Here is a 15,479-nt window from a genome sequence, read left to right as displayed (position 1 = left end):
GAAACACAGCAAATAAAATCCCTGAAAAACCCAGCATTCATGCTACATATCCAGCCTAAGACCTGCAATTGCTGCAAGTCATTACCATTCAATGACTGTTTGGCGGCCTATGTGAAATAAATGTATGGTCTCAAGCCAGTTTCTAGTGAAGAAACCACAACAACTAGCAGTAATCGATCCCTTTGTTGTCAGCATCAGCAGAACAGTTGATGAGTGAATGATCCATAGGGACTCAACTGTCCTCTCAGCTCCTACGGGTTCTCTCCAGGTCAGGCTTGAAGGGTATGGCTGGTGGACCATATGAAAAGCACGTAGTACCACTGCCCACACTGTACCTGTTCCGGGGATGAGAATGCCATGACTGTCCATCGTGACCTTTCCCCTGTGCTGAATTCACTCCTAACATGTACAATAAAATAAAGAAATTATCTGTAGGGCCGAGATGATTTGCTTAGTAGGAAAAATATAGTTGAATTCAATATCCCAGTGCATGGTTACGACTGTTCCACTCCAAAACCAAAGAACATCCTAAAGTCTTAGAGGACTGGTGGAGAACTTGGGGCCAGAGCAGATGGGAGTGAGGGGGGAACTTTCTCCATGGCTGATGACTCTGCTCCCTCACCCGGGCCCTTTAAACCACTGCCAGAGTACCCGGCTGCCGCTGCTACCCCAGGGCTCCAGCAGCAGGGCTCCGGGGGCTATTTAAAGGGCCGGGGCTCCCCTGCTTCTACTGCCCTGGGCCCTTTAAATACCCGCCGGAGCCTGGCGGAGCGGCGGCGGGTCTCCGGCAGCTATTTAAAGGGCCCAGGGCAGAAGAGGCAGCGGGAGCTCCGGCCCTTTAAATAACCCCCGGAGCCCTGTTGCCACTACCCCAGGGCTCCAGCAGTGTGGCTGGAGCCCCAGGCCCTTTAAATTGCCGCCTGGGGAAGCCGTACTGGGGCGTACCGGCTTACTTTCACCTCTGACCTCTTCATTGCCTTGTTCCCATCTGTTCTTTTCTCTATCTGTTTGCTTTGATCTGTGGCCAAGCACTCTTAACACAGATTAAAAAAAATTTAAATCAACATTACCAATTGGCTTGAATTCACCTGGCACATTGCCTATCTTTCAGGAAGATATTTAATTTACGGTGTTGACTTTTTAATTTGGAAAGTTATTTGGGATATTATTGCCAGTTTCTTGACTTGTTTATTGACTTCAAACTTAAGTTGGTCATCACAGCTGTTTGAATCCGAGTGTACCGTACTGTATGTTAATTTACAGAATTTCACCACTGAAAATTCATAAGATTGCTTGATAGTTCTCTTCTCTTTGCTCCTATTCTTGGCATTCCATGAGCAAGAAAAATTCTGGGTTAACATGCTCTTGCTCAATTTGTTTCCTTCTAAATTCCCCCACAATTCAGGCTGCCAGTTACTTAGGGCCAACTTCTGCAGCCTTAGTAACTTGTTTTGCTCACTCACAGCCTGCAGATTCTGGCCTTGCATGTGGAATCTCATATCATGATACTATAAAGATATATTCAGGTATCTATCTTTGTTCTTTGTGAGTAGCCCCATTGACACAGCGTGTAAAGCTAAGCACACGCATACATTTTTGCATGATTGGGGTCTAATGCAGGACTAGAGCAGAATGCCCATTGAAGTCAATGGGGGTTGTCAACTTCATAGTAGAGTTTATGCTGGGAGGACTGAGACCTCCTAGTAGTCTGGCAGTCTTAAAGGGGCAGACCACTACAATAACCCATGGCTGATGGGATAAAGATGGGCTAGACTTTAATTTTAAAATGGAAAGATTCACTGGCTGCAAGCTCAAGACCCTTAGATATTTAAACAAGTTATCCTGAGAGCCAATTGATGTCCTGCCAGAGCATTTCCTTATACTATGTACTGGTTTCCCTTCAGTTGTGTTGGCGTCTCTCTGCTTTGAGGATACTGTGCCAAGGTTATCTCATGTTACGAAATCCCAAGCACTTAACTGGAAAAGGTTTCAATTCCCTCTTGATCATTCAGGAAATGTGCCTTATTTCAGCATCGCTTACTGAATGTTGAGGTGGGGTGGAGGTTAAATATGTGACAGATAGCAACATTGTACAATTTTATCACTAGTTTCGTGATATTTGGTGTTTTGCTTAAAGCTCCAACTCCTGGAGTCAGGTGATTACATGAGAACATCAGCTTTTATTACTAAAAAAAGTAGGTGTCTAGCTCTCATGATTACAGAGAAAAGCTTGACAAACATGATCTGAGTGCACCTTGTCGGAGAATAACTCTCTGCTTCCACAACCTTGAAGGCTCAGAAATCAGAAGGCAAAAGGAAACAATCCAAAATTAATTTTTAAAAGTCTCTTGATTTTTAAGACAAACTCATGAGTTTTTGAGGGCCCAACTCATTATTTTGGGATTGGCAATACTGTTCATACTCTCTCCAATCACCCTTGCCACCTCTCTTGTCTCTATCTTCATGAGGATAACACCAGCTAGGAAGAGTGGGTTTGTTTGGCTACAAACTCAATTCAATCTCAAATTAAAGGAGAATTACATAGGGGGGGAAATGGTTTATGCCTCCCTGCACCTTTTAAAATTATTTTTCCTCTTTATAATGTATTTAAAAAATGCCTGAAAAGTTTTTTTGATTGTTTATTAAATGGGTTTATTTCCCCCCCTGCTTGTTTCTTACCGTAGAAGCAGCAGGTCTGTAAAGGCTGGTCTTCTCTAGTTTTGCTAGAGGACCCATTGAAAATGCCAGAGATGCAGGCTATGAGCTTTCTCAGCCCTTATCTGAAGAGCTAATGGTGTTGAATCTTTACCAGAGACTGCTTTTCTCCCAAGTGTTTAAGTCAAACACATATTAACCCTATGGGCTTAAGTGGGCCTTGAGTGATGCATAGATCTTGTGCTGCTCCTCCACACAGTAAACTCCACCCCTTGTACCGTAGGTGTGCACAGCATTTCATTGCAATGGAATTTAGTCTGAATTAGGGTTACACAATTTGGCCCACTCTATAACCCTGACTCAGATCTCCTGTGCACTGGTTTTATACCACTGTAGCATCACTGACTTCAATGGAATTACTCCTGATTACTACAAGTGTTAGTGAGAGGAGAATGAGGCTGGGTGGGTACAAGAAGAGTGGGCTAAGCAGTTGTGATTGTGACAGTAAAATCCCGTCTCTTCCCACACTGCCACCTAGAACTCCCAGCAAACCTGATCAGTTTTTGAAGTCAGATAATGACCTTGTTTTGTGCATTGGTTTCATGTCACTCTGCCCTTACTGGTTCTAGCTGAATGCAAAGCTTTGAAATCTCTCTTGGAATCTCACAAAACTGGGTGACTGGGCAACAAAATGGCAGATGAAATTTAATGTTGATAAATGCAAAGTAATGCACATTGGAAAACATAATCCCAACTGTACAAATAAAATGATGGGGTCTAAATTATCTGTTACCACTCAAGAAGGATCTTGGAGTCACTGTGGATAGTTCTCTGAAAACATCCACTCAATGTGCAGTGGCAATCAAAAAAGCTAACAAAATTTTAGGAACTATTAGGAAAGGGATAGATAAGACAGAAAATCTCATATTGCTTCTATATAAATCCATGGTACACCCACATCTTGAAAACTGTGTGCAGATCTGGTCACGCCATCTCAAAAAGAAAAATACATTGGATTTGGAAAAGGTACAGAAAAGGGCAACAAAAATTATTAGGGGTATGATGGAACAGCTTTCATATGAGCAGAGATTAATAAAACTGGGACTTTTCAGCTTGGAAAAAAGACGATTAAGGGGGGATATGATAGAGGTCTATAAAATCATGGCTGGTGCAGAGCAGGTAAATAAGGAAGTGTTATTTACTCCTTCTCATAACACAAGAATTAGGGGTCACCAAATGAAATTAATAGGCACGAGATGGATCACCTGATGATCACTAAAAACAAATGAGGAGTATTTGTGGCACCTTAGAGACTAACACATTTATTTGAGCATAAGCTTTCGTGGGCTAAAACCCACTTCATCAGATGCATGGAGTGGAAAATACAGTAGGAAGATATATATACACAGTACATGAAAAGATGGGAGTTGCCTTACCAAGTCAGGGGTCAGTTCTAATGAGACAATTCAATTAAAGTGATCACTGTTCTGTTCATTCCCTCATTGGCCACTGTCAGAAGACAGGATACTGGGCTAGAGGGACCATTGGTCTGACCCAATGTGGCCATTCTTATGTACCCATATCCATGGGTTTGAAAGTGAGGATGGGACTTGAGTTATGGGCAACATTTGAGCTATAACTTGAGTTATCTCTGCAGTGAAAACAATACCATAAGAGACACTCTCTGTCACCTCCCACAGCTGGATATTGAATGCATCAAAGACTTTTTTAGTCCTGGAGAAGGATGGCTGGAAACAAAGACCCTGTTGCCACAGGATCTCAATCTTGAAGTATACACAGAAAAGAGGTCAAGGTGGGTATAACCCCACAGTGAGCTTATTGTGGGTGGGTGAGGAGGGGGAACTGGAGGGACAGCTGAGAGGCATTGCACAGGGAGAGGATTTCAAGGCCTGTCAACAGGAGGTTAGAAGAATGCTCATTTTGGTCTGTGAAGATGGGGGTGAATGGATCATCGAGGAATTTTTCCCATTACAAATGCCCTCACTGACCCACAGAACTACCAGACACTTTGTGCCTCCACCAAAGTCTCTGTCCCACAGAGGAAACCATCCCACCCACCTCCACTAGTGATTGGCTCCTATTTAAACACAGGACCCCCAATTACATGGGGACAACTGGGCTTTCAGAGAAGCTGACTCTGTGTTTGGCTTGTGAACAAAACCTGGCTATGAAAGACTTCAGGGGAGGAATCTTTGCTGGTTCCTAGCATTTTTAAATTATTTCTCCCTGCCCTGAGGAATGTGTGATAGCATTCAGAATTTATCAGTTACCCTAGGAAGTCTAGCTAGGAAGAGCCTTGACAGTGCCTCATGCACTGCTCTAGTCATCCACGGTCTGTACCAGTGCCCTAGCAAGAAACAGAAGAACACAACCTGTGCAGAAGTAATAATAAGAGATGGTATCTCTGAGTTGTCCTGTGAATTTTCTCCCACCAATGACTTTGCCTCCCCACAGCTACTGCAAGGCATCAAACTAAGTGGTGACACAATAGCTTGCATATTGGTAACACCATCCATCCATAATTTTTATAGATATGTAAATATTCCTCTCACAACCCTCTTGAGGTAGGACACCTAAGTCTGATTATCCCCATTTTGTAGCAGGGGTAAATGAAAAGCAGAGAGTAGAGCTGGTTAAAACTCAGAACTTCCAGTTCACAGGAAATGGACATTTTGAAATCTAGTTTCATTCTCATTCAGAACAAAACCAATGTATCAAAATTCCGCATGAACTAGAAATTCTCTAAAATGTTTGTTTTGGAAACACCAGCACAGGGTGTTTCCAAAACAGAATATGCTCCCCAGACCCAGGCAGCTGCTGACTGATATTGGCATGATTCTTCTCAGTTTCACAGCTGCCCACCACTGAAAAGCAGCCCTCTAGCTGAAAAGAATCGTATCAGTTACAGTCAGCAGCTGCCAGAACTTGCATGGTCTCAGGTGGGATGCCATCGGGGGTCCCAGTTCTAGGGCAGTCTGCAGCCCTATGAAGCCCAGGTTTCCTAGCAGCTCGCTAGGCCAACTGGCAGGAAACTGGGCAGATGTGCAACAGACACTTGCCTTTGATTTGTCAGAAGTTTGTCAAACCTGATTCATTTCCACAAAACATTTTGGGGTTGACAAATCAGCATTGTCCAGTGAACCCCGGTTTCTCTGGAAAATTCCCAACCAGCTCTAGCAGATGTTAAAGTGAGTTGTCCAAGGTCACACTGCAAAGTTAGTGGTGGAGCTGGGACTAGAAGCCAGATCCCCGACTAAGAGCTTGTCTATGCAGCACAGCAATGTGAGCTAGGGGGTGTGTGGTTTTTGTTGCGTTCTAACTTCCCCTTGTAGACCCAACTAGCACTCTCTCAAAAGGCACCACTGCACATTAACATAGCCCTGTGTGAAATGTGACAACATCCGTGTGCGCTGGGCACCTGTCAGAGTGCACCAGCGGTGTCTACCTGGGGCAGTTAGGGCACAACACGTCAGAGTGCTCCAGAAATCACAACCCTCCAGTTCGCACTGCGGTGCCATGTAGACAAACCCTAAACTTCCCTCATTCATTAATTTGCATAGCACCTTTGATCCCAAAGAACCCCAGAGTGTTCTACAGACTCCGTTCCTGGGTGTGACCACACTGCTTTCAGCACAACAAGACCCAGGCAGGAAGCAAAAACGGCCTTAAACTGACAAACAGTTCAGCCTTCAGCATTAGGATGCTCTGTCTTACACCTGGATGACCATTGCCCGAAGGGGCAATTCCAGCAGCTGGGACTAGCCAGATTGCAGGGCCACTGTTTTAACCTCATTTTGCACTTGTGTAACTGATTGCACAAGCTACAAGGCAGCATCAAATCAGGATCAATATATTTTTGAATATCTTTAGGCTGTCCTAGACCTGCCGGAAATCCAGTAGAGAAGGCTTTGGGGGCCATTGCACAAAGTGATTGAAAGAAGCCAAATGCTAGACAAACAGAGGGAGCTGGCAGGAGCGTAGAAGGAGGTCAGTGCCATGAGGCAGGCTAGAGGTTAGAAGCTTTTAAAAAAGAAAGGAGAATATGGCCTAGTGGGTGGGTCGCTGAACTATGTATGACTCAGGAGTCTTGGACTGTGTTCCTGGCTATGCCACTGGTCTGCTGTGTGACCCTGGGCAAATAATTTCCTGTCTCTGTGCCTCAGTTTCCCCATCTGTAAAACAGGAATAATGATATCAACATCCTTTCTTGCGTGCTTTGAGATTGTCATAGGATCCACTCATCGTACATGGCGCCTCCTCCTGACGGCTCTGAGGATTAGCTCCAGCCAGGCATTTCCCTCCTCTAGCAGTATCGCTACCTGTCATCTCTTTCACCCTGCAGCCCCTCTCACTCCCAGAGCTGCAGCTTCCTGCTTGTGACTTGGCTCTCCAGCCAGGTCACTAAAGCCCTCCCTATCTAGGCCAGTCAAAGACCTTCCAGACCAGCTATCCACTCCAATGCCCTGCACCATTTCCCAGTGGCTGGTAGGGATCACAGGCCCATCACACTGAGTTCCAGCCCAGAGACCCTATAGCAAGCAGCCAACACCTGTACTATAGACCCCTTCCCTACAACCCCCTTGCTATTCACAGCTCCTGGACTTTATACAGGCCCTCCTGTTCCTGCCCAGCTGAGCCCATTTCCAATTAATGGCCTGTTCCCTGTCTCCTTCAGGTGCAGCCTGGGCCATCTGGCCTGCCTGGCCACTTCAACTCCTCCAGGCCTTGTGTTGGGTAGGCACCCCATCACAGAGCTCTACTGATGAAAAGTGCTATATGAGAGCTAGGTATTATATGCAGCACATTGATTCATTTTACTCTTTGCACTGGCTTCTGCAAACCTTTTATCTGCAAATGTATGATGCTAGTGTCCATTTAAAATGTCTGTAACTATAGACAGCTGTAGGAGATTGAGATGATGATGATTTGTAGTACAGAAATACTTAAGAGGGGGCCACAAGCACGGGACCTAATTATGCTAGGTGTTGTACATACACATAGTAAGAGGCAGTCACTGCCCCAAATAATTTATAATTTAAATAGACAAGACAGACAAAGGTGGCCAGAAGGAGGGCTGACATAAATGAGAGTAACAGGTGTCTCTCAAGGAGAGATCTTCATGTGGAGGACCAAGAATTCTATGAGTTTTATTTAACTCCATATCCTTTCCCATCACTACTCTGGTGTGAGGGCCTTTTCCTCTGCAGTGCCTTTTGTGCGTTACACTCTTTGTTTCATCAACTCTCCATCTCTTCCAATGTCAGCTAAAATCTTCTCTCCCTTTCCTGTGCCTCTCAAATTTCATTTTCCCTCTGTTCCTTATTATTTGGCCTAGTAACTGGCTAGAACAGAACCTCACTAATTATGGTGATGCGCTCTGTGAATGATTGGGTTTTTGGCAGATTAGTGAGTTAAGTGAACAAGCAGGTTAAAAAAGACCCAGGCTACCACATCGCAAAATGTACTTAATTCATTTATTTGACAAGTGTTTTAATGATAACATTTCATAGTATGCTAGTAGATACCTAGTATAAGAGAGATGCTTGTGATGGGGTAACTGAATGATTGATTCCATTCATGTCTGTGTTTCTCTTGATCTTAGAATCTTGAGTTTGGTGCACGTCTTCATTATGGGCCTGATCATGCGCCACTGAAGACGGTGGGAACTTTGTTGTTCATTTCATTTGGCAAAGGCTCAAGCCCTAAATGTCTCTAAGGGTACATCCAGACTACCCGCCGTATCGGCGGGTAGCGATCGATTCATCTGGAATCGATATATTGTGTCGCGTTAAGACGCGATATATTGATCCCTGAACGCACTCCCCGTCGATTCCGGAACTCCACCGGAGTGAGCGGTGGTAGCGGAGTCGACGGGGGAGCTGCGGCCATCGATCCTGCGCCGTGAGGACGGGAGTTAAGTTGGAATAAGATATGTCGACTTCAGCTATGGTATTCCCGTAGCTGAAGCTGCGTATCTTACATCGACACCCCCCCCCCAGTGTAGACCAGGCCTGAGTGTAAAAAATCCCATATTTGACCTTTCTGGCAGAAGTCATCAGGAGGTCATTTGGATGGACTGCAACTGCACAAGTGTCCTTTTGAGCGACACTCTTGAAATCTGGTAGGCTCATGGACTGCCGATTACATGGGGAAGGGAAAACGAACACTTGAAAGTGAACATTTCCAAACATCACTCTGAGGCTATGTCTACACTGAACTTGGAGGTTGTGACTGGAGCTGGTATGGGCACACTCACACCAGCTTTAATCTAGCGAGCATGGCCAATCTAGAAGTCATAGCTGCATGGACTCTGATGTGGACTAGGAACATCTGGGATTCTGACCCTCTAACGGCCTACACTGCTGCTGCTACGCTCTATTTTTAGCCCGCTATCTGGATCAGAGCTAGCACTGGTATGTCTTCTCAAGCTGGGAAATCACAGCCCCAGCTCGAAGTGTAGGTATACCCTAAGTTTAAAGGAGATTCAGGCTCCTAATATAAACAGATGAAGCTGCTGTTTGCACTGGTGACTCTGATTTCAAACAGGGGTAAATTCTTCTAATGCAAATAGTGGCTTTGCCTGTCCACGCAAAGGATTTGCACTAGTGCAGTTACACCAATGGCTGGAATTGGGGCAAATCCCCAATATGGACAATGCCAAGATCCTGGCAATGTGAAATCTCTCTGCAGCACAGTCTCAGTTATTAAACGCTGGGAAAGGGGGAGAGACCAGTGGGGATTGTGTGCCAACTAGAAGGCGTGAAATAGTAATAAAGTGCACACGGGAGAGCTTCTACTGTATTTTAACCTTGTGTGCAGTGGTTCAGGGACGGGAGGCATTTGACACAAAGGCACAACGCAAAATAATGTTGCACATGTGCGAAGTGGATAAATACAAAAAGAAATAACTGCTAATAAAATGTGTGTATATCATAAGCATTTTAGCTGTGAGATGCAGCCACACATAATGTTCAAGGGCGTCCTCTGAGGTTGCAGCTGCAATCATGTTACTAGACTAAAAGGTGCCGTAGGCTGGTACTGTGGTTAACAGCTCCACAGGCAAAGGAGAAGAACTGTAACTTCAGCAGCCAGCTGGTGCTGCTTGATGCTCTCTTTGTGAGTTTAATTGCCCCTTTCCCACCCACCCCAGCCTCTCCAAGTTTGGTATAGGCACTATGTCTAAAGGTTTTGAAATTGACAGTCAAAGTCTGTCATCCTGCAGATGATGAACTTCCACTGACGATCCCTGCGGGGGAAGAGAGACAAGAGATAGACATTAATGAGGCGAGGGCAACCGCAGAGGACAAAATTATACAAATGAGACCAACTTTGCACTAAAGGTGCCTCCAGCTAGCAAACTCTGACTGTCTGCCACTAGCCCAATCAGTTTTCCTCCAAGTGTTACCTGCTGTGCTGTTACATTACGGAAGGCAGCTGAATATTTCAGAAGATTAATAATGGCCTGCCCTGCCCCCTGACAAACTTAAGAGCATAAGGCTACTGAATTACCCATCAGAAGATATCAACTTTTGATCATGATTTATCTCCAGTAAGCTTCAAACCAGTGACTAGAGGAGAAAAGCCAGGCTGGTTATGATCAAAAGTCACTGGTCAGGTGATGAGTCACTCTGTAATCTGCGGTACATGAAATGGGTTGGTTGGCTTCAGCTATCATATGGTACTGGGTAACTAAAGAATTCAGATGTAGAGTAAAATATTGGCAGATGGCAACTGTGATTTAAATTAGTAATGAGTGGCTCTCCAAAGTTTGGAGGTTTCCAGAAGCTCTGATACAGCTAATTGTCTGAGCTTGAGTCTGAACACTGGGTTGGTAACGTTGTGAGAGCTAGTCCAGGCAAAGGAGAGATTTCCTTCCCAAATCACGCACAGTCTCTGTCTTCTGCTGGCAGCCCCATACGGAGCATGCCTCTATGCATTCAGGAAAGACAGGAGGTGCTGTAGAGAATGGAAGACAAACACTGATCTCACATTTGCTGGGATGTGACTCGATTGACTTCAGCTGAGTTACTCTTGACTTACACTGGAGTACATGAGAGAAAAATTTTGCCCCCTGGACTCTCTATAAGTAAAAGTCCTTTCAGTTCAGTTTTAATTTACTGTACATATTATTATGGTAGTTTTCCACATTTTAATGGAGTGTTATTTAGAACAGTGTGTCTCTCACATTACCAGCAGGGTTTAATCTTTTTTTGAGATTTTTGCCTGGCTAGCTAGTTTTGATTGTTGTTTGCTGATATGTATGTTGCCAAGGGCTAATATAATGCCAAACTTATTTTTAGATTCAGTTTAAGAAATCATCATCTGTGTTACATGCGTGCTGATCACAGATGTGTTACTCCTTTGGTCGCTTGGATACCCAGAGATACAGGTACATCATGCTTCAACAAGGTTTTACAGCTCAAAATTATGGTCTCTTAAATTAGCACCTGTTGTAATGGAGGCTCTAAGCTCAAAAGCTCAGATACAGTAACTTTGCCATTAAGAGACATTGTCAAGATAAAAATCAAGTGCGTTTAAAATAAATGTTCTTTACTTCATGTATTAATAATACTATTATGATATTAAAACAGAGTTTTGAAACGTTAATTTAGACCTCAATCCATCAAACAAACTTAATTTTAAGTCCCATCAACTTTATTTGGGACTGTTCAAGGCACAGGCGCCGACTTTCATTTTTCTGGGTGGGTGCTCTGCCTCCTGCCCCCAGCGCCTCCTGCCCACCACCGAACAGTTGATCGGCGGGTGGCTGGTGGGTGCTGAGCATTCACTATTTTTTTTCCATGGGTGCTCCAGCCCCGGAGCACCCATGGAATCAGCATCTATGATTCTGGGCTTACTTTGTACCCTCTGTGCTGTTTGTTTCATCTCTTGCATTTCTCTTAGGGTACCTTGTAAAAAAAAAAGCTGTGTTCTTAGCTCAGGTTAGCTAACTCAGGTTAAAGTAGCAGTGAGGACATAGCAACTTGGCTTCTAACGCAAGTCAGCCACTCAAATTAAATCCCAGGCTCCTCTAACCTGAGTTAAAGCTGAGTTTCTGTGTCTTAACCTGAGTTAAGAACACACACACATTTTGCAGTGTAGACATACGCTTAATTAGGAAGCAAAGCTTTACTGGTCACTTTCACTCTGTGGTTCTCATGTACCTAGTTCTGTTGTATTCGGGTTTCTAACACTGCAGGGAAATATTTAAATCCTCAGATAACCTGTTTCCAATTAAATTAAAAATGTACACTGTTTCTAATCCTATTAGATCAGATTTGTTGTTGTTGTTATACAAAACCTAATTGGGAGCCTAAAACACCTGATAGTTTAGCTAATCTATCTGGGTAGTCAGTCAGTGTCTTCCTAGGCAGTTCTATTGCACTTACCACACAGGTAGCTGAATGCCAATGTGTCTTTAATGATGATTCTCATAGCAGTTAAGAGATTTCTCACTATTCAGTTCACTCAAGTAAAGACACAGAAGAACAGATGACAAAAATCTCTGTATACCAAATTATTGAACTTCGTATAAGGCATGCTCCAGAAAAGCTGTGCCTGGGAGTGACTTTTGTGTCCCGCCACTTGCACTGCCAAAACCTGCTGGGTTCCCACAAGGATTGCCGAGGAGGGCATGCTTCATGCATTTTAACGTGTACACCCTACAGTATAATCACGGCCCACTCCATGACTGCAGATTCCAAACCAGGATTTAGGGAGACCTGGACTGGTGGCACTTGGCAGAACAGCCTGGATTAGTCATTCTGGCAACTAGAGAGCTGGAATAAACAGCAAGGTTTCTGTGTCCAGCTACCTCCCTAAAGATTCCCAGGCTGTGTTACATTAGCCCTTTTTTCTCTAAAATCCCCCACTGCTGCTATCATAGGTTCAGCTCCCCCAGTGATAGTGATGGTGGGACAGGGGGCTCCTGGATGTAGCTGGCATTTTAAGCACCATGTCATCGAACCCTGCTCAAAGGTCTTCCAACCAGGAGCCAGCGCCTCGTCTACACTAGTGCTCCCACTGCTACTATCACTGGGGATAGCAGCAGTGGGACATGCTAAAGGGAAAAACCTAGAGTAGCCATGATCTTGGAGTCTTGTCTCTTCTCTACCGCAAGGGAGACTAGGCACCTCTGATCCAACTGCCTGTCTCTTGCATCGGTTACTCCTGCCTCTGGTAGGAATAATTTGTGCTACAAGGTTGCCAGGAAGCAATCATCAGCCCCATGCAATTTTGTCAGAAACTATCATTTCTGGGACCGTAAAAGCCTGGGAATTTATTATCATTTCTGCAAATCTACGACTCCCGTGGCATTGTGCTGACAACCTTGGTCAGGGGGAGTCCCTGGTTTGCTGCCAGGGAGCTGGGAAGGTCACTGTGGCCAAGGCATCTCTTCTTTTCCTCCCACTGTAAATTTGGGTGGGTGGGAAAAGTGTTTGAACTCCTAACTCTCCTCTTTCCAGCCACTCTTGGCAACAACTGGCTGCCTCAGTACACCCCAACTCAGTATCTACAACGGTATCCCATAACGGTGGGTTAGCAAATTGACTTGGTGTCGCTGCTAAAATATCCAGCAGTGAAATAGTTAACTGGGCACTGCATTGTTCTACATTAGGTTCACATTTTGAAGGTTATCTCTGCAACCATGGTGGCTAGAGTGGATAATTTATTTTAAGGTGACGATTTTGAAGCACAATAATGCAGCAATTTCAAAAGCAGACCAATGATATCCATTTGCATGCCTGTATAATCTCATTGTACACAGAGCCCTGCTCATAAGGTGGTAACGAATGCTAATGATAAATAATGGTCTGGCATGATTAATACAAAGTAATTAACTCATTCTCTGGAAAGAAATCGGTGTTATATTTCATTACCCTTAATTCTCTGTGCCTGACTTTGCAGCATGCTTCAAACTACAGGGCCTGAATTGCTCACTTACACCTTGTTTTATATTACTGATTTCAGTGAAGTTATTCTGCATTTACGTTGTGTCAAAGGGGTGGAAGAATCAGGCCCATTATAGGTAAAATTCTCTATTTTAAACCACTCCATATTGGGCCTTATGAAACACAACGGGTTCTACAGTCCGCTTTTGCAGACCCCCATCCAAATCCACAGTAGATTAATAGGGTTTCCCTTTTTTGTGCGTCCTTCTACCTAAAACCCAGCTTCTGATTCATTAAGCTGTTTGTGAATGGGTTCTTACACTAATGAGCCAGCTTGATGTATGGTACAGAATATTCATCGGTGTTTGGCCCAATCCACTTTTAAGTTATTGAAGGGATGGGGCTATTCAGTCATATTATGATTGTGTATATAGCTAAGATGTTGTGCCTTTGCTTTTTATATTCTGCACCCTTTAAATTACTAAGAACTCTCCCTGTGTGCATAACTCATGTATTTATGCATCACCCTGAACAGAGGAGATGCACGTACTGTCTGTCTTCTCTCATGAAGACTTTACTTTTGTTCCTTTCTGTTACTTTTATTTTAGACAAAGGAAAACAATTTTAGATGGAATATATAGTGTTGCTCTTTGCATATGGAAAAACATGTAATTGAAATCCCCTCAAATTGTTAATGTCAGTTCCCTGAATGTTCACAAACACAGGCATTTTAGTCCCAGTCAAGGCTGAGGGGTGTCCATTAAAGGGAGCTACCCTCCCCCCACTTCATTTATCACAGTCCCTTTTACATGACTGTAAATTATAAGAATTGGTTTCAAGCATGGGGAATAATCTGATGTCATGTCGATAAGAATATGGAAATTACTGTACAGGGTCAGACCAATCTGTCCCTGTTGGCACACTGCTTAAAGGAGTTCCAACCAGCAGCCAGCCACCAGCACTAGGCTCTACTCACTGGGTCAGAGAAAATAATCGTACAATCACCATATATAAAAGCTGGGGGTGGTGTTATATTAGGACTGCTGTGAGGTTTCAGAGGGGATATATCTACTGTTATGACGGGGTTTGGGGGTTGGGAGTGGAAGGGGAGTCCCAGTCCTCTTCTCCTTGTACCCCCAATGATAGCACCTAGCAACTGTCTACTTTAATCAAGCTAAAGATGGCAAATGCAGTCTTCAGGGGCTCTGTGGCTATGGCAATTGATGCCAGTGTAAGGGGATTGAGGGCATTGTATCCTTCAGGACTCCACCCTGAAAGGGGCTTCTAATTTGTCAGGAAGCAGCATACATCTGATGTGGATCACCTGCGGCTGATGCAGTGTGGCGCACACAGACTGAGCATGCAAGTGAGCAGAAGGAGCAGTAGATGTGTCTCCACCTCTCCGCACAGAGTTTGCAGCATTTGGCAGTCCTGTGTGGCCTGAGGGAAACGCCAAGCGCTCTATACACCTGCTGTCTCCCCAGGTGCCTTCATGAAGGGTGGGCTGAAATGAGCACCTCTGTCCTTCCAGGGGTATGGGATAGTCAAGCTGGAATTTTAAAGATCTGGATAATTTTATAAACAACAGTATCTAGAGCTAGGCCAGAGCCAAAACTCTAGATCCAAACACCAGTAAATCTGGGGGGAGCACAGATCCATATGTGAACTTTTTGGCTGAGGCCCACTGCTAATAACACTTGTAGCTATGCCTACTAATCAAATCTCATCTAAGCTGATTACCACTGGGGATAGGGGGGTATTCCTCCCCTCCCCCATGTACAGCCCATAACAATTACCCAGGTGCATGAGGACTTACCCAGATGAGGGATAGTGCATTTGATGGACCATCGTTTGATCCAGTATGGCAATCCTATATTCCAGATGGGGGGGAAATACCCACTTTTTCTCCCA

At 44.4% G+C, this 15,479-nt stretch overlaps 1 protein-coding gene and 1 long non-coding RNA gene across 2 annotated transcripts in view; one reads left to right on the top strand and one right to left on the bottom strand.

Moving 5' to 3' along the window:
• Positions 1-15,479, top strand: part of LOC117887270 — a 39,229-nt gene that overhangs the window by 2,433 nt on the left and 21,317 nt on the right. The window contains exon 2 of the long non-coding RNA XR_004648155.1: positions 10,977-11,065. This is a non-coding gene — a long non-coding RNA (uncharacterized LOC117887270). The remainder of the gene's footprint in view (positions 1-10,976; positions 11,066-15,479) is intronic.
• Positions 8,129-15,479, bottom strand: part of DPT (dermatopontin) — a 31,666-nt gene continuing 24,315 nt past the window's right edge. Inside the window, exon 4 of the mRNA XM_034789661.1 lies at positions 8,129-9,922. Coding sequence (XP_034645552.1) covers positions 9,856-9,922 — 67 coding nt within the window. The 3' untranslated portion in view covers positions 8,129-9,855. The remainder of the gene's footprint in view (positions 9,923-15,479) is intronic.

This window comes from Trachemys scripta, chromosome 1 (genome assembly GCF_013100865.1).
Source record: "Trachemys scripta elegans isolate TJP31775 chromosome 1, CAS_Tse_1.0, whole genome shotgun sequence".
Classification (NCBI taxonomy): domain Eukaryota; kingdom Metazoa; phylum Chordata; order Testudines; family Emydidae; genus Trachemys; species Trachemys scripta.
This window is presented reverse-complemented; position numbering and strand designations above follow the sequence as displayed.